Below are 19533 nucleotides of genomic sequence, written 5' to 3'. Positions count from 1 at the left end.
CTTATTCAGATAGTCTGCAAGAAAAATAACATTTACACATATTTTGAAAAAACACCATATCCCTCTCCATTTGGTGTATAGTTATGGCTGGTATTTTGAGATGTTAGAGGATAAAGTCCATGGTGGCATCGCTCTTAAAGCTCCTGGGACATGGTAACTTCTAAAGCTAGTCCAATTAATGGGTTGGCATAGTGAATTGTACAGATCATACACTGTGTTTGGTAGATCAGACTGTGTGAATTCAGGAAAGGAAAATACACTATTTAGAACCAGACATAAGCTATATTAACAAACATTTTCATACTGGTTTAAGTGTGCCTGTGAGCAACACAGCTTTAGTTATAGACTCCTGTAAGCAAAGTGGTACTCAAACTGTAAATGAAATCTTTTCTTCAGCACCAAAGTTCTACCAAGTTCCACCTACATTACAGTTCCATCAAAATCCTATTAATCAGAAACATGCGTGAACACAGAGTACGCAACATGAGTGGGGAAGCCTTGATTAAACATCTAGCAAATGAAAACTTGCTTCAAGTTCAGATCCTTCAGTAGAGTTGCATTACGTTCAGCTACGTGGTTTAGCTTAGCTACAGTGTGCTAAGGCTCAAGTGAATGTACCCTTTTGCTGCAATTACATCCCATGAAGAAATGGGACTCTGGATAATTCCCTTTTGTCTTGGGCAAAAGAGTTTCTCTTAAGTGAGATATACCTCCAACAATTCTTTTTTCCATAGCTTTACTTGACAATCATATTTCCTTTCCCCTGAAAAACTGCTTTCAATTTTCCATAAAAGCTTTTCTCCAAGACCTTGTTTTTAAAGAAAAATAAATCACTTTTGAAAAAGCAATATTTTCTAAGTTGAATTCTTTAAAAAACAGAAGCTGCCCATTTCCCTTTTTCTCTTCTTTTCCAGTAGAGAGATGGAAGAAAAACAAGGCAAAGGTGGATGGAAACAAAGAAAGCAAAACTATTTTCTGGGAGAAAACATTATTTTCTTAGGCAGGATAGAGTTGACCCCTAAATCCAACAAACAAATTCTACATGCAAGCATGAAATTGTCAAAACGCTTCACGATCTCCCCATCCAACTGTTTATGATTCTGGCGGTGGATGACTGGTAGCTGAAATGGTTATCCATTACTTCTGGCTCTCTCACAGCTCTTACTCATTATGTCCTCATCCCTCCCCTGGGTCCATCATACCGAGAGTTCTGCTGTTTACTTTACCACTGGCAGAAATTCTATATCCTTGCCAATACTTTTCACTATTTCTAATGCATCAGGGTACCCTTGATTTCAACCATTCATGTAGCTGTTACAACCAGTCCCATAGACTCTCTCCTATGTCTCTCCCTCTCCCTTATCTTCAGCTCACTTTTCAGGCAGGTTTTCAAATAGTATGAGAACTGTAGTCCAAATCACTGACATTTTAAAATATAGCTATAAAAGTATATAATACAACGCATAGATAAGACTGGAATTACTTTTTATTTTCCTTTTTTTGCTATCTTTTGTATGTTGATTTAGATCTAGGTGGTTATTTGTATGCTATGGCAAAAAATCTCAGTGTTTATCAGTTGGACTGCTGAAGAGAGTGACAAAGACACACGATCTCAATAGTCTCAATAGTGATTTCCATAGTTCTTAGTGCTCAGTTTATTTTTAGCGTTTTGTAGAACGAGGTAACAATGTGATTCAAACCAATGTATTAGTGGTCTTAACCGCTAATTAATGAAGTTTTGTCTACCAATAGGGTATATGGCATGTGGTGTTTCAGCCACGAACCTAGAATCTGTAAAGTCATGCTTTATTACAGACACCTATGCTACCTCAGACAAGACTTTTAAATTCAAAGTGCACAGATTATGAAGTGCTGCAATGCAAAGTTTTATATCTCGATAACAGAAGCCTAACCTTAGCTTTCAAATGGTCAGACGCTCAGAATGGGATACACAAAAGCCAGCGTGCTAAATAGGAAGTCTTCTAAATTACCCAACAAGAAACACTAAGGGAGAATCTACCTCCCTGTGAGGCTTAGATGTCCTGCTCGGAGTTACATGGATGCACTCTCCGTTTGTGACACACAGCAAGAAATTTATGAAGAGAACTTAAAATAAATACATACAATCAAGCCAAAACAAAAATACCCAAACCCTCTGAAAACCCCAAAATCCCACAGCTGAATGCCCTTCTCTCAAAATACAGCTAGAGGATGAGATGTTAATTACAACAGATCAGTGGTTAGAGTTCACCATAAAATGAGGGATGCCTAAATTCAATTCTTGTTCTGCCTGAGGGGATTCAAACCATTATCTCAGAGAAATACCAGCGTTTCTTAGGTTTATGTGTTCTGGGTGGAGGCACTCTTGCCTCCACTGTTCAAGTTAAGACATTGTCATGGAATTCTTAAACATTAACTGATAAGAGAGAGCAAAGGCTGCCTAATCGTTAGGTATGTTCCTGCCACAGAAGATATGGGTCCTGTGGTTACTGTTCTGTTACTATTTAATGCATTTAGTTCAATGATTTATATATAATATGCAACAGCAGGAACCATAACAGTATACCACGGGAAGATGGTATAGGATGGGATAGATAGGTATCAATAATATTACTAGGAAGGTTGGTCAGGTAAGCTATCATGGAACACAAAATTGGTACATTTTTGTTCTACTTTTTCCTCTCTCTTTGGTGAGAGACACATGCATACAGCAAGACAACAGCTACATAACAAAGCAACCCAAATACCTGTCTTTAATATTAGCAAATATAGGAAAAAGAAACTGTCAAAATCAGTCATCTTGGCAGATCAGTGTAAAAGGAGCTCTAACACATTGCAGGGCTCTTACGTAAGGACACATATTTTTCCAACAAATCTATTTTACTTATAACAGAGGCAATTTAACAGCACTTATGGGATCATGTTTTAAGAGCATCCTGAGGGTAGTAAATAGGATTAGTGTAGAAGAAACCATGATGTTTTAATAATGCTACTGAAACACATTTATAACAGTTCAGCACAGTTATTACGGAACACACTTTGTGGAATACATGCAGTCGTAAGATCTCTGGAGCTGGTCAGAGATGACCTGACCCCTGAACAGCAGGCTTCTTGATATGGTCCCAGTAAAAATGACCAGTTTTGGTTTTGCTCATGGCCAGCAAACACGCTCTATATTTTAGCCTTACATTTTACATACACAATCAAACAATCTTATCTGTGAATCAGATAATATTTCACTCTCAAGCGTACAACAGTGGAAGCTGAAACACACTAAAGACTTTACTGTATTTATTTATTATTTATCCTCCCTAATCGTATCATCAATCTTCTTTGAAAACCTCACCTGGAAACATAGGAGAAATTTAGGCTCTGAAGACTTAATAAAATAATTGATCGTTCTTAGACACGTCTCTTCCTTTTGCTTATTTTCTTTAATCTACATGTATATACTTTAACTCATAATAATGAGGAAGTAAAACTGAATTACGTCAGCTCAACAGTGTTATCCTCAGTGAGGCTTCATTGAAATGCCTGTTCCGTTCAAGAAGTGAGATGGGTGAATGACTTGAGATTAATGCCAAGACAAGAGAGAACTTGCATTTGTGTTACTTAGGCAATGATCTGGAAGCTGAGACCCTGATCTAGAAAAAAACTTAAGAATGTGTTTAACTTTATTAATATGCTTAACTGTTTTGTTGAAGTATGAACTAAGATCTGCAGCTAAAGACTTCAGACAGATATTTCTGTGCAGCTGTGCCAATTTGTTTTAGCACTATTACAATTTTACACACAGTTCAGCTGAGACCAAGCATGGAAAGTTTAAACACCACACGAAAGCTTTTTTTGCCAGAACACAGTGAGTAAAAGATGACTCCAGATTATACCGCTACACTCTACTTCACCTTGCAGAGGTAGTTTTTGCTAGTGGTAGTACACAACTATAACTGAAACAAGTTTTGTTACCAGCTGCAGTAGCCACAGGGTAACTGCACACAAACTGCATACAGACACAGAGCTGTCAGAGTGCTGATAGACAATTCCAGATACACACGCGCGCACGCAGTTTTTACCTTGTGGTTGAGGATTTCTCCATGGGAACGCCCTCATCTGGTTATGATACGGCGGAATAAAAGAACTTCTGTGTGTTTGTTGGAACCTGGGATTAAATTCTCTTTGTTGCGTTCCTGGAAAACAGTATTTACTAAGCAACTCCAACTGTACATAAGATTAAATGACGAAAAAGAGAGACAGCATATTCTTTCTCAGGAAACAACTTTTCTCAGTTTTATGCCAAAATACTTATGCACAATTACAATTTTTCCAACCTAAAGTCAGCCTAATAAGTATGGTTCTTGTCCTCATTTCCATCTATGCACGTCATGATTACAAGCTGTTAACAAATGTATTTAGAAACCAGACCAAAATTTTATGACACAGATTTGGAGACTGCAGTCATTAAAACAACACAGAAATCTCTGTCCAAATTGGAACCACAAATCATAACTAAAATGGTTACGTACAGCTCTCAAGCCATGGCAGATGCTAACAAGGACTGGTATCATAAATCACTGACAGATACCCTTAGTTTTCAATGTCCAGCGCCAGTACGGTGTAGTATATCATCAGAAGTATTGCTGTCACATAATGCAAAGTACTGAACTAGCAGAAAATCATTCTGTCTGTTGTAATTTGCTCAAGAAATTTTGAAGGGGTAATATTTATCCTCACAGGCATTGTAACTGATCAGGTATTAAGCAGGTAATAAACACACTATCAATGTAAACACTGAGATTCAGTGTGAATTATTTCAAAGCCTCAAGAGCCTCAACATTCAGGCTCATGATGCTAAAAACCTTTTAGAGGTTTTTTTCCCCTGAAAGTCAGGCAGATCAGGTGGGGAAGACAAATGCCTTTAGTAAGCCGAGCCGTAAAGTTGGGGGAAAAAAAGAGCCATTCTCCAGGTTGCCCAAAAGCTTTCTTGTATTTTGAACTGTATCAGTCAGTCCAATAAGGAGTATTTTCTCTCCAATGCCTCACTCAGAGCTTCAACTACCAATGTTAAAATAGTTCCCCTGAGGGAAAGGAAGAAAGAACTCTTGAGTCATCCAATTCCTCCTATAAAAATAACTTTAGTCACTGAGCAAATAGCAGTGATGTTTCTGTCAGTAAATTATATTTCATTTACTGCACATATCTCACTAACTACGTAGCTAGATGGAAATATTCTATCTGAACTTAGGTAATCAGATTCACATGAATTCCTAAAATCAGGAAATACTTAGTTCTCTCCTTTGGTTTCTTGGAGAAGGACCAATTTACTTAGCTTGATGGGCTGCCTATGTAAATGCTGCTGCTGTTGAAGAATAATTGAGCTTACCCATATATTGGCTTTATTGACAAAATTAACACAATGCCAACCTGGGATAAATCCATTCCCTCTTGGTCTGCTCTGTATCGTTCTTTTCTTCGCCATGCAAGCCTTGCAAATGAAAGACTTCAGATTCTGGAAGGGTGTATACAAAGACTCCTGCAGACAACAGGGTTAAAAATCAATGACTGTTCTGCTTTCCTCTGTTCAGGTGTAGCACAAATCAACAAGCACATGCAAGGACATACACACCAACTAAAAGACTTCTCTTAGCCACACTTGTGCATATACAAAGGTGGTAGACCTGGTTTGCATTTTTTTAGGAAACAAAGTTCAAACATTTCATATTAAAAGTGGATCCTTGGAGGGATGAGTAGGGGTGCCGAAGGAATATTTTCCCCTTTCTTAGTGAAGTTTGCTTTTCTCTGCTCACCTCTGTAAATCACTCGCTTTCCTATTCTATTACCTTGCACCTGTAGATATACTCGACTTCTATCAGCAATACCTCAGGCAGAGATGGTTAAAGCCTCCAATAAGGACTGATGAATTTGGGGAAAACACACCAGTGAAAATCAAACTCTCTTCATCTCATACGTTAGAAACAAAGCTTAACGCAATAGCAATACATCTGCCCCAACTCCTGACTGATAAGATATAACCAAACCTAATGAGAAATGGGGGAATTAAAGAAAACTGTTTACCTTGTGGTGTGATGAAAAGTTCTACTGTCAAAAGGACAAACGGAAGCTATTTAAAGACATAGTACTAAGACATGATATATCCTTAACTTTCACTGATTTCAGTGAGCTCTGAAGTGTCAGACCTTAGAATCTTTTTCTTTCTTATTTATTTGTACTGGGCAGGTGGGCAGTAGTACACATGAAAAAGAATGATGAAAAGACAGGTTTCAGAGCAATAGCATAATTTGTGATTTTCATAAAACTGATTTTTACAGGATGACAATTCCTTTCAGTAACCACCAAGGTGGAGGGGGAGCAGGAAGGAGGAGAGGATTACAGGATATTACAGGAGAGGATATTACAGGATACCCTAGCACATTTTTTGGGTTAAAAAGTCTCACACAGAGCCTTAAACAAAGCCCACAGATTTTTTTTTCCCCCCACACAAAGTGAGTACAGTCTGCGAAGAACACCCACTAATGGGAAAAACCTTTCATTGTATTCTTGGGAGAATAAATTTAGAATGTGTTTATGAAGGTTGGATGAAAGGCATGATCAGAAAAGGACAAAACATATCACTTATGCTGGCACCATTACATAATTTGGTTTTAATTAAAAAAAAATTCATCATGAACATACTCATTATTGAGAAGCACAATAAAAAGGCTAAGAAAGTGATAATATCATTGTCTCACTGCTTTGTGAGACTATTACATCCAATTTTCTGTGTGGATAAGCAAACTAACACGATTACTGTTATGAAAAACAGAGAACTAGCATTATATGAACTTTGCATATTTTTTTAAAAAGCAAGATGGCTCTGTTTTTAATTCTTATCAGAAGCTTTCCATTTTTTCATCTTTAACAGCTGCTAGGCTACAAAGAGCTGAGCTGCACAAAAACTAGCCCACAAATGTATCGACTGCATTTGATTTATACATTTTCTTCTTTTGGTGCAGGAATCTGTGGGAAGCAGACCCTAAAATGTTCAAAATTTCCAGTATATGTGTAACTTTAACCAAGACTGTATTTCTACTGTAATTTTCATAAAGCTATTAGCCATATTTAAGTCCCTCATAATCAAAACAACACTGATTCTGAGATCTCCTGAACTCCCTCAAGTAATACAATTGTCCAGACCATAGAGAAGGGACCTTAGGAGTTAGAAGTACCCGACGCCAAAAGGAGTAACTTTTTCCTATTACTTATCTTTTCTATAACAAAACATCCCATGTAGAATAACTTTTTTTCTGAATACAATGCTTTCGCTATCATCAGATTAGATTTATGGTGCTCAAGGGTAGATTGTTAACAAACAAGTGCTGAAAGATCTTGGCTTCCAGCGGTACATTAAGCTCTGCCAGGAACTAAGTACTCATTTTATTTATTAAAGTTGAACTTATAATAATAGGAAAACCCAATCACATATGCTTGTTGCCCTGCCAGTGTCCCCAGCTAAACTGGCATCTCTTGGCAATTCTCTCAAAAACAGATTCTTCCCTCAAACTGATAAGCTGGAAAGCTTTTTTATTAGTCTGGGAGCTACCTCTGCCATATATGTGCCACAAAATCGTACATAAAAAAGATATTTAAAGTATATATACATGTACGTAAAGGACATTTAAAAATCACAGGGCTAGACTATTCTTCCCCACAACAGAATGGTTTATCTGGGGTTTAAGTTAAGAGTATCGGGCTTTTAAAAACCCTAGCTTAGATAATTTACTCGATCAAGAGGATTTCCAACTCTCTTTCAGGGATCTAAGCATCCTCCTCCATCTTACTTCTAAGACAGGTCAGAAGATTACTTGAACCTGACCACATCATGATTTTCAAATGTCAGCTAAAACATACTACCTAACACATTGAAAAATACCTCTCAGCCAATATAAATTTTGTATAGATTCAGATACATATTGTAAAAGTTATTCACTAATCTGAATTCTACCCAGATGGAAAAGAAGCACCAGTTTCACATAGAGCTGTATAGTTTTGCATTTTCCCATTTATTCTTTAGACCCTTTGTTGTTCTGCAAAAGTCCTACATGAAGAACTGGATGAACCACTGGCCTAATCGAAATCTACTGAAATCAACAGACCAATTAATGGGAACCACAGGATTTGGATAGAGGCTATAGTCCTAATGATGTGACTGATGTGATATGGAAAGGATTATCCTCCTCCTCCATGCAGAAAACACATACATTCCACCCAACCACAAGCGTTCCACTCATCACTCCAGATCAGGATGGTAGGTAATTGGACACAAAATTAGAAAAGAAAGCTAATTATACAACAACTGGTAGAGAATGCATGAGAGGAAAATCATTCAAAAGAAAAAAAATTACCTGTAGTCACTTTCATTTATTTTAACCTCAAGTGAAAAAAAAATTCAAAAGGTAAAATTTCCAAAAGTAATTAAATGATACAGGATTTTCAGTTCCACATTGAAGAGAGACACATTAACTGAAGGTCTTAAGAGCTATCTACACAGATGAGTACAGATCTATCCCAGGCACCTCTCCACATATTCTGTGCTGGTGGGGCACGAGCCAGGTCTGGTCCGAGGCGTCACTAGCGCATTAATACAGCCTTGCCCCCAGTCTAGCAGACCCTAACTCTGAGCCTGGACATGATGCCACCCTCATGTGCTAGGTATGGCTCATATCCAGCGAGATGCTGCTGATATCTCCCTGCCCTTGCCTAGGCAGACATGTTTTAAATCATACTGGTTTTTTGGTAACATAGCACGCGAAGTGTACAAATCCCCAGCTTCTGGAAAGTGGGACTGAGAACTAAGTACTTAGAGGTACAGGAAGGTACTTGGTGATATTCTAAAAAAATACCTAGACACATACCTTCCTCTGATTTCCAGTTCCTTTTTGATTTTACCAAACCTTCATCTCAAACTTTAGGTTCCTTAATACCTTTAAAAATATCACTCTTAAACACTTTAAAAATTATACTCAGTATGCTTATTTGAAGACATTCTTAATATGTTGACCAGAATCTTACAGGAAGAAGACCTAATTAGTATCTTAGTACTAGAAAACCATTACACGCATTTTCATTCTTTGAAAATGACAACCATTTTGACAATTCATTATTTTCTGAGTAATGGAAATAAAAATAAAGATAAAATTACAGCTTCCCTCATATTTTATTTCTACCTACTTAGGGGTTTTTTTTTGGCAGAGAGGATGAAAAGGAATAAGGAAGAGGGGTAAAACACAAAGAAAAGGGACCAGCGTAAGCATGGATATTAAAACAAACAAACATGGACGGGTACATTTTTCAAAGAACGCAGAACTGCCTAAGAGGATGCAGTTACTCACTTTGCCCTCCAAAAGCTCTTCCAAAGAGCAACCTCGGTGTGACCGCTGGTACTTTTCTTGAAAAAGTTTTCCATCAAACACTTCCCAAGGCATCAAATCATCCATTCGGAATGGAAAGCCACAAGCACTGTTGGCCATGAGCAAAGTTGTAAGGCCACGAACAAAGACAGCACCAAGATGTACACCTCTGGAGTCCACTTGTGCAAGCTGTTAACACGTTAAAAAAATAATTTAAAATAAAAGGTAGGCCTCACAAATCAGGAAATATAAGCAATCTTACCATCGCGTAAAACCACGTGAATGGCAGAGCAAATGATAAACAGTCCCAAAGTTGTGACAATGATGGTCCTCTACTGCACAGCAGAATCCATCAAAGGATTCCGTATCTAGTTTTAGTCAATAAAGTGAAAGAAGTGAAGTTTAACAAATACAGCATCTCACTCAAGTTTTTAAGATGGATATATTCAAAATGAAAATGGAAAGACAAAATAAATGGCTATTCTCCATAGTATTTCTCAAGCTCTAGCAGTTCCCCAGAAATAATTCTGTTAGTGGAATGCAAAGCATGAACTGGGAGTATAAAATGATGTGCAGAGTGATCCATTGACCTTCCCCAGTTTGATCAACCGGCAAATGTTACAGCACTTAGAGATCATTTAAATTGGAAGATTTGACAGAACAAAGTTTATTGTGCCCAGGCTTTTATTTTAAACACTCTGAAATTTCCTCTGACTACAGTCTGAAACTCAAATTATTTCACTTCAACATGGATGTCTCCAGAAGAAATACCGGAATTGTATGACAACATCCAGAAAATGTAAAATGAGAAACTCAACAAGACAATTAAAACTCACGGCCAAAATAAACTTGATGGGTGAATTTAACATCCTGCTCTGGCAGAGCACAGCAAACTATAAAAGCCTTGAATGCGATATGGGGAAAACTGTGATTTTAAGTATTGCTTAAACAATACAAAGCTCCTCTGTGGGGAATGCCTTTTCCACAGTCTGTACTGAAGCAGTCTGTCAGGACCAGGAGGGATTCATAATAGCGTGGCCATCAATACTGTAATCCATGGCAGCTGTATACCCTTACAGTACAGTTTCCTTCACAGTGCAAGTTATACCAGGTATGGAACAGCATCCAAAATAGTGCAGAACAGAAAGGACAAAAAATGTGGTTCAATTTTCTTAGCCCTAGCTCCTGAAGAGCTGTGAATTGTTTGTCTGAAATGCAATGGAAAGGGTTGGCCCATTATTACTGACAGTAACAACATCTCACATATTGAAAGATCCCCAAAAGACTTATAGGTATGTACATACACCAAAGTAATAGCAGGCAACATGAAATGGTGTAACTAATGGATCAGAATGTTTTCCTCCCCCAAGCTCTGCATAACAAAATCAGGAAACCTTTGCTAGCAACACAGAACTACAAAGCTTCTTCCAAAAGAGACAAACACAGTAAATCATTTGGAGAATATAGTTGGAACATGGTCAAGAATTTAGGTTTTCCGTATTTTTGTGCAATGAGCTGTCGTCTCTGGCATAACTTGACTATGTGAAACTGGCTTCTCTGACAGGGTTCCCTCTAACCACAGACAAAGGGCAGTTGGGTTCTGTTAAGGCCATATGAAGATATGAGGTGTACCTCCACTGGCGGTTTCTTCTACAGTACAAAAGCAAAAGAGTACATAGAGATGATGACGATGATGCAGGCAAAAGATACCAGGCAGGGTGGTCCAGAGCCCTCTGGGAAGAGCTACTTCTGCCTCCAGTGATTCCTGGAAAGAAAAGCTGGCCGCCAGGGCACTGACCCAGCATGACACTCAGTACTTGAAATTCACCCAGTACAGACACCTGAAGACAACAACTGACATTCAGACAAATGCAGACAACACGAGCTAATTTGAGCAGTCATTTAGAAAATGAAAGGCCCATCCTTTTCTGACTGTGACACTTCATACTTGAGTAAGGGAGATCATCTTCTCTCCTTCCTTTAAAATAAAAGTACTTTCAGTATGGGAGAAGGCTATTTGGTTTCAAGAAGCTATTGCCTCCAGATGTAAGCTATCGTTTTACCAGCTGAGACTAGTAACTATATGCACACTCATAACTCCCTCGCTCCGGCAAGTAAAGCGGGTTTTTGCAAACCATTTAATGACACTGAAAGGCACTTGAATGAGGAATGGGGTTTAAGAGAACCGGTATTATTTGTACTAGACAGTAAGAGTGCACACAGCCAGTTGGCGTGTTGCAGCCGAGAGATTCTTATATTGCACTAACCAGATTGTTTCTGATCACCTGATCAAATCTTAAGATCTGCCAAGGGAAAGACTCCACATCATTACAAGCTTTAAAATCAAATCTGCTTGGTTTGTGATCACAACGAAAGACTTTAGGAGCAGGAAGTACAAAGAGTAAGAACTGCTGGGAATCCCCAGAACTCCCTTTTTTTGGTAAACTAATCCAGCTAGTGAATACTTTCAGAATTTACACACCCTGGTCTTGTTCTCAACGCAACAATAAACTGAACTTTAATTAACTTCAATAAAACACTTCAGAGTACTTTGACAAGTAGTAAAGTTATGCTTTTAAGCTATAAGGAAAATAGATACGTCGATCTACAATTAGCAGTAGAGGCCACGAGTGATGGTAGTGCACCAACCAGCTGAACCCCACTCGGCCAAATTTATATCAATATGATTCATACCACCAATAGTCTCTTTATTATAGATCAGTACAAAACCAGACGGAAATTTCTTGTCATACAAATCAGTATCTTCTGTCACTGAGTTATCAGTAAGTACCAATAATGTCAAAAGATTCAATTGCTGAAAACAAACTTTCAGGAAGAATAATGAAAACAAGTATTTAAGCTGCTGAAAAGAGTAAACGCTGTCATCCGCAGCAAGCAACTTCCCATCTTCTAATTGAACGTCCACGTACTATGACTATTAATTCATACCTTTTTGTTATTTATTGGCAAAGATACTTTTACTGTCCTTTTTAATCCCACTAGTACCGAGGATGTAAAACAGCTGTTAGAGCCAATTACTAACGCTACATGTGGATGCTGGATGCCATCTGGGCCTCAAATCTTACAATAACACTTTGTATCTTTATTTTACTCTGAAAACTCTAAGCGTAGACCCAACGCAAATATGTGATTAACCCACCTTTCTTCAGTGATGTTATCCAAGTTAGTGCAATGCAAATGCACGCACATTTGCAGAACAAGTGTCTAAACGAGATTTTGAAAAATGTTGCTTTTGATGGAGATGCACCAAATAGGAAAATCCAGAAGAGGACTTTGAGCGCTGCCTCAGGAGATCAGTGTAGTACTGTCACTGATGCTGATTGCTACTTCTGCCTAAGTGAGTATGAAGCCTGAGCCACCAACGCAACCCTACCTGTGCCCTTTTCAACTACACTGGAGACACAGTGGTTAAAAAGATAAACCAACATTGCCGGTGACAGGTTTTACAGGTGGAAGACTTCACTGCCTAGGGATATCAATCCAGAACTTTCCTAAAGCACTAAAGGATCGGGGCAGGGGGTGTGTGTGAACATCAGGTAAGGCTTGTGTTTAAATGGAAATCAATATTGGCAAGACCAAGACAAGAACTATCAACAGTGATTATTTTAATAAGACAGGAAATACATTTGCTAAAGGGTAATTTCTGTTTTCCATGTCTGGCAAGGAAAAACAAAGAAAATGAAAGCACAGTGGGTCTATAACAATGAGCCTGTGCACATGGCAAACCACAGACTTGCTTTGCCATGGGAATGCTCACAACTGCTTGGTGTCTGCAATGCAAAGACGTCATGATGAGAAGTGGAAAATTCCAAAAGAAAAGAAGGCTTGCCATCCAGGGCACTACACCCTAGAGATTACTTCTTATTGGAAATTGTGTCTGTCCTTTTTACTATTTTTATAAACTCAGGACCCCAGTGAATCATGTGAGATACACCCCTGTGATCCTGCTGCTGCTACTCCTACGACCGGCTGATGACATTTCTGTGAGAGACAGGGAGTGCGTGAGAACTGCTCCTCCTGGACCAGCTGCCCGCGCTGTGCCCCTGCTGCTGCTCCTACCAACAGCAGCTCCCCACCCTCTCAGCGTCTGGGGGAAAAGATTACTTTTTGCATTGCCAGCGTTAACTGAAGACTGAGAAGAGAACTCATATTTCACAGTCCTCTAATATTGCAGCAGGGGTTGCTAATATTGTGCTTAGAAGGCCTGAGCTGAACTGGGTAAGCCCACTTGGAAAGAGTGAGAGAAGTGCTACAGTACCCACATCACTCATGTATGATGTTTTTTAGTAACAATTTGAGAAATGTCCTTGCTAGGAGAGCCATCATCGTAGACTTATATCATGCCTTTTTGTACTCTAGAAACACGGCTTTAGCCTGTGGACCACAAGTTCAGGCTGATCTCTGTGCTCATGTGCATCCTTGCTGGCCACAGAAAGAGGCTTTGCAAGAAAGAAAGTGTTTGCTCACAGGAGCAGTTTGCAAATCTAGACCCAGAGACTGTACATCCTGCTGAAGAGTTTTTACTCACAGGACGAAAAATACATGAATTCTATATATGAAATTCAAATTTCCAGTTCAAATTACATCTAATTAAATAAAAATTAAAAAATAATCAGGATGTAAAAATACCTTTATGTTTTAAGGAAATACTACTAGTACTCAGTCTTTGTGGATTTGCAAATGATTTTTTGATAGATGTGTAAAACTTTAGCCTGTACACTTTGAAATCTGCACAACCTATTTTCAGGAACGTAGTAAAAAAACCTTATAACTCCTTCTCCACTCTACTCTATGGAGTTGAGAGGGTTCAAATTCTGTTAAAAGGCTGAATAGGTTCTACTGCACTTGAAACGTGAGGGCAAGTATCTGAACATGCCAGATGACAGCAGACATAAACGAAGATCAGAACCGTACCCACTGGCAAAGCTGCCTCACTATCTTCATTTCTAGAAACCAAAGAGAAAGGTAAAGATGCGATAATAATTTTACAGTTCTTTACTTGCGCTACTTTACATGTCACCTGTATCTCAAAGCACTAAATACTATATTCAATGCACTAAATACTATTTCATTTAAGAACTGGTTCCTTTAGCAGGATTTTCAACAACATTCTGGGGATGCACTTTTTCAATGAAAAAAAGCCTGTTCTAATAATTGTTACTTAGGTTAAAGTTGTTCTTGTGCATTTAATTTTTTTCCTAACCTGTTGCCTTCTTCCTGTGGTTGAGCTGAATACAGAAGATACGACTATGGCTAGGATTTTGAAATATAAATTTAAGACAAAATAACTTAAAAATGATACAAGATGTTTTTCCCCTCCCTCCCCGCTTCCCCACCTCACCCACCCTCAGAACAACATACCTATTTCTGTTATAAAATGGAAAACACAACACTCAAGGACAGGTTAGTATTTGCAAATTTCTAGTTAAAATTAATCAATTGAAGAACAATAATTAAAAATCAATGAATTCTGACCCGAGCAATAAACTGCTGGAATTCAAGTGATGGTGATCAAAATCTGGGTACTTTCCTAGTTTAACCGGTTCTTTTTAGATCCATTTGAACTCGGTCAGCATATTATCAGTACACTACTTCTTACATTACCTCTCCCAAACCCACCTGTATCTTAAATGATCGAATATTTAACCATAGGCAATTTATGCTTGAGCAATAAAGGCAGCAGGTAGATCCTATCTCAGGAACTTGTCATCAAAACAGTAAGGCTCAGCTTTGCCTGGGACAGGTAAGGCATATTGTGTTCCAAATATAAAGAGATGAACTGTCAACTGATGACAACTTCACTAACATTAAACTCTCTTCTGTGGGAAGTATCACTAAACAAATTCTTTCAACCAAAAGACAGAGCTCTGTCTTGAATTCCAGGCGTTCCTACCTTCAGCCAGTAGTATAAATTCCTAGGATGAGTTGTCAAAAGATGCTAAAACCCCTGTGCACTGGAGCTATATGCTCTATTCTTGAGCAAAGGTAACCTAAACTGGTGCAATAGGGGTAAATTTAAGGAGCGTTATCCTACAGAGATGGGCTAGTAAAACAGTACATTGACTTGGCATCAGTCAGCTTTAAGCAACAGGCTGCTGGGAGTGAAGTACAGCTTCCCTGACCTGTCAGACTGGCGGCGGGAAAGGAACACCAGTATTTTGAAAACATGACTAAGGTTTCTTCTGATAAAAGATTACGGCTTAAATTAAGCTCTTCCTGCTTAAACAAGGTGTGTGCAAAGGAAAATGGGGATTGAAATAGATCCTATGAGGGCATCTGCTGCAACAGAAACTAGAAAAACCAGTTTTTAAACACTTCTAAGGCTTTGCAGTAAATATTTAGCAGTAAACACCCAATTGTTTAGTGTTTATATGCTGAGAGAAGTTTATTTACTGGGTTTTATCAGGAGTTTGATGTAAAATGATACCTCTCTGTGGAACAACACTGTTATTTACATTAAGCCAAAAACTCCAATGAAGTCAACCTAAAAAGAGCTTTAAAAATTGCTTTTGCCTTTAAGCACCCTCCAAAATAACAACACAGAAGTACTACTGCTAACCAATCCGCAACCAGATAAAAATCTCCTTCAGTTCCAAAAAGATTGCTTCTTATTTGTTTAATTTTCAAAAATATCAGCCTTTATCAGAGCTCTGAATCATATCTACAACAAAACGCAGCATAAATGACATTTCTGTGAGGATGAATATCACCAGTTAAGAAGTTTTGCCCCTTCAGTTTATTTGTACACAGTTATGTAATGGACAGCACACCAGCACCTGAAAGAAAGATTAAAATAACATTGCTTTCCTTATTTTAGCCACAATTGCTCGCCTCTGATCGAAATGATTATTGGGCTAATGGCAGTTCATAACATATGACATTGACAGAACATTTGCGTAAATTTTGAGTTCTAGTCATCAGGCCGACAATCTGACCACAGCCCAGCCAGCAGCCACGTCCTTTGTATAAAAGTGAAGCGATGCATTAGGAGTCTGATTTTTACTCTCTTAAAAACGTGCTCATGTTTTCAGTGACACAGTTATCTTTGAACCTCCTCACCTTTCCCCCACATAGATAATATTGGATTTATTTGGTAGCAAAATATATTTTGTTTGGAACTCTGAAAACTCTTACGATCACATTTCCCCCCCCCCCCCCCCCCCCCCATTTAAATGTTGAGGAATTATGAGAAGGGTAAGTATCGGTAGCTCCGTCTGCCTTACAACTAATAAAATTTGTCCCTGATGGGGGACAAACTGCTGACAGACTCCTGGTACATCTGCCCCAGGAACTGATGGGCTCCTGTACGTGCTATGCCACTGGCATCTGAAATGGTTCAGTAATTATTTGACATTTTTTCCCATGCCTGTAGCACTGTCTCCCTCTCACATGGATGCCCTAATAACGTGATGTCACATTAAAGCTTCCTCCTGTCAGGCAATTTAGAGTGCCTCCCCCTTCTCCACAGATGTCTATTTAAAACAATTGGTAGTAACTTATTTCTTTCAGAGACTCCTACATCTCTATCAAACATGGCTGAAATTAGCCAACATATTCAAAAGTTATTAGGGGACACGGAGAAAAATTTGAAAAACATACCAAAGGTCACTCCCCTCTCTTACTTCCAGTAACTTTCCACTGTAAGCCTTTAAAGATCAAACTTCTTTCACTCCCTTACCTTCTGACACTCACTATATTTTTCTGTATTCTGCCCTACATTGACCAGCTCCTTTACCAAAATCTTTAATATGAGGGGCTTCATTTGCCGCTACCTGCATCTCGACCGTTCTCCTGATCTAAAGCCCTTCTCATTGAATCACAGAATCATTAAGGTTGGAAATAACCTCTAGGATCATCAAGTCCAACCGTCAACTCAACACTACCACGTCCACCTTACCCCAGCACTTTCCCTTCATTTAATCATAGGACTGGTCCATGGAACAAAGTTTCATTTCTGGAGTAGAAATTCTGCCACCAACGCAACTGCTCGGCAGAGCAGGCTTGGCTACCTTCGCTAATGCAGTGTGCGTCCTTTCACAGCCGCAGACTATACTGGCAAGCGATAGCTGGTTTCACATGCAGCTGCTCAGTGTGCTGCTGTCTGGTGGCCTATCTTGTGGACATTCTTCACAGTGCACTGTGAAGCCGTTGCCGTGGATTAAGACATCATTGTGACTACAAAGACATTTTGATAGGTGGGAGTTCACTACTAAAACCATCCAAGGCCTAGTTAGCCAAGCTTAAGAATTAGTTTTGTCTTTTTTTCTCCCCAGAGCCAGAGTAGACGTTCAAGATCTATTTAATTATCCTAATGTATGACCATTCCCTCTCTTAAGCTGTTTCGAGTATATACCTCTAAAGGGCCTGATCTATTTCCCACTGAAACCAACAGAAAAACCAGTGAACTTCAGTAGAGTTAGATTAGGCAAAATTTAGTATGTCTGAAGCTCTGCAGCTTCCAGAAACATTATGACAACTGTTACTAATGTCATGTGTGGTATATAAGCTCTTCAGATAAAACTGTAACTGAAAAAGATGATTACTACAGAGAATTCCAGGAGAACAAATACTGTTTGCCAGTGCAATATAGGTTTTGGTGGTTTTTGTCCTTTTTTTTTTTCCTCTTTTCTCCTCCTAAGGTTTCTTTGTATTGCAAAGCAGCTGCACTACAAGACTGTTGATACTATGGTTCACCTTTTGAAGTGATACAGTCCAAGGTAAACAGTTCTGGCTAAGGAATTTTCCAGGTGTTAAAGCCCGCAGGTTGAGGAAGAAAAGAAGAAATGGTCTGCTTCTGTTTCATGACAATCCCGAGGTCCGAGACAAATCGAACCACGAATCAACGCGGCAGTATCTCGGATGACCTATGAAAGGAACTGCCAACCCGCACCCTGCGATCGGTTCAAGATACTAGGAACTGCTTAGAAATTAAGCTACAACAGAGCATCCACTTCCAGAACACTTATTTCTTTTGGAATGCAAAACTGCAACACATGGTTTGAAAGTAGCTACCTTTTGGCAAGAAGATCAACCCTGTGCTGTAGTTCAGATGAACACATACAGTGAAATTAGAGAATCCTTGTTTGGTGCACACAGCTGTTACATAAAGATGGTCTTCTGAGCTATTCAAGAATGGACTGCAAATAAAGGTTTTAAAGAAAATAAAATTACTTACATGTAATAATCTACATTTGCTTGTATTAGCACTATGTCAGAGCAAACTGAATATAAATAGGGAAACATTTTATGTGAGAGTAACATGGCCATTTTAAAAGGTGTACTTAACCTGGAGAAGAATGCTGTTTAAAAGAACATACATGCTCCAACATACATGATCCAAAGCCAAACTTCGGGATCTCAGCACTTCAGCCAGCATTGGACTCTGCAGATGCTTTGCTGATACAAAAAGCATTCACTAACATTCCAGCCTCAGGAACTGACCCACAGCCATTTTATTAAAACAAAAGGTGCCTATTTTTTTTGGCACAAGGTGCTGTGCCAAAATAAGCTTCCTGCAGGGCCACTATGCCTTCAGCCTCCTATAATTGAAGAATTATACTTGCCATTGTTGCTAGACTGAAGAATACCTCTGTTGTATTGAAGCCTCAGTGTACAAACACAACATACAATTGTATAATTTTGCTAAAAAGCAAGTAACGCTGAGCAGACTGACGGATGGTTTTTCAGAAGTGTATTGGCATAGCTCTGCTTTTATTAAATTCAGCAGCAGAGCTCTCATTGACTTTAGCAGGAACTTATGGAACTTCAGTCCTCGCAGAGAAATATTTTCTGCCAAGATGTATTTCTGTGTCCTGTACACAGAAAGTAAATAGAAAACTGTTGCTAAAAAGGAAACAATACTTAGGTTTGCATTAACTGCCCTTGCTAAAGCCAATAGATACATAATTTCCTATTTGGCAAGGCACTGAATGTCTCTTAAATCTATCAGGGGAAAATATAGCAGCCTAGCTGAATGTTAACATACCTTTATAATTAATGTGCCTATGCTTCCTGTGTGTGTGGTGTGACACTAGACACGCTGGTTAGATTACTAACAATTAACTAAATCTCCCCATAAATCACTAACATTGTTTGGAGGTTACACACA

At 38.7% G+C, this 19533-nt stretch overlaps 1 protein-coding gene across 6 annotated transcripts in view; it reads right to left on the bottom strand.

The window, feature by feature from the left end:
• FAM120B (family with sequence similarity 120 member B) overlaps positions 1-19533 on the bottom strand; it is a 56005-nt gene that overhangs the window by 4179 nt on the left and 32293 nt on the right. For all 6 annotated transcript variants that reach the window (XM_064445642.1, XM_064445644.1, XM_064445645.1 and 3 more), the window contains 3 exons: positions 9387-9593; positions 5422-5530; positions 4074-4187 (listed from right to left, as the gene is read on the bottom strand). In XM_064445642.1, the coding sequence (XP_064301712.1) occupies positions 4074-4187; positions 5422-5530; positions 9387-9593 (430 nt within the window). The remainder of the gene's footprint in view (positions 1-4073; positions 4188-5421; positions 5531-9386; positions 9594-19533) is intronic.

Source organism: Phalacrocorax carbo, chromosome 3 (genome assembly GCF_963921805.1).
Source record: "Phalacrocorax carbo chromosome 3, bPhaCar2.1, whole genome shotgun sequence".
NCBI classification, from domain to species: Eukaryota; Metazoa; Chordata; class Aves; order Suliformes; family Phalacrocoracidae; genus Phalacrocorax; species Phalacrocorax carbo.
The sequence above is the reverse complement of the archived record's forward strand: the minus strand, read 5'-3'. Positions and strand labels throughout refer to the sequence as shown.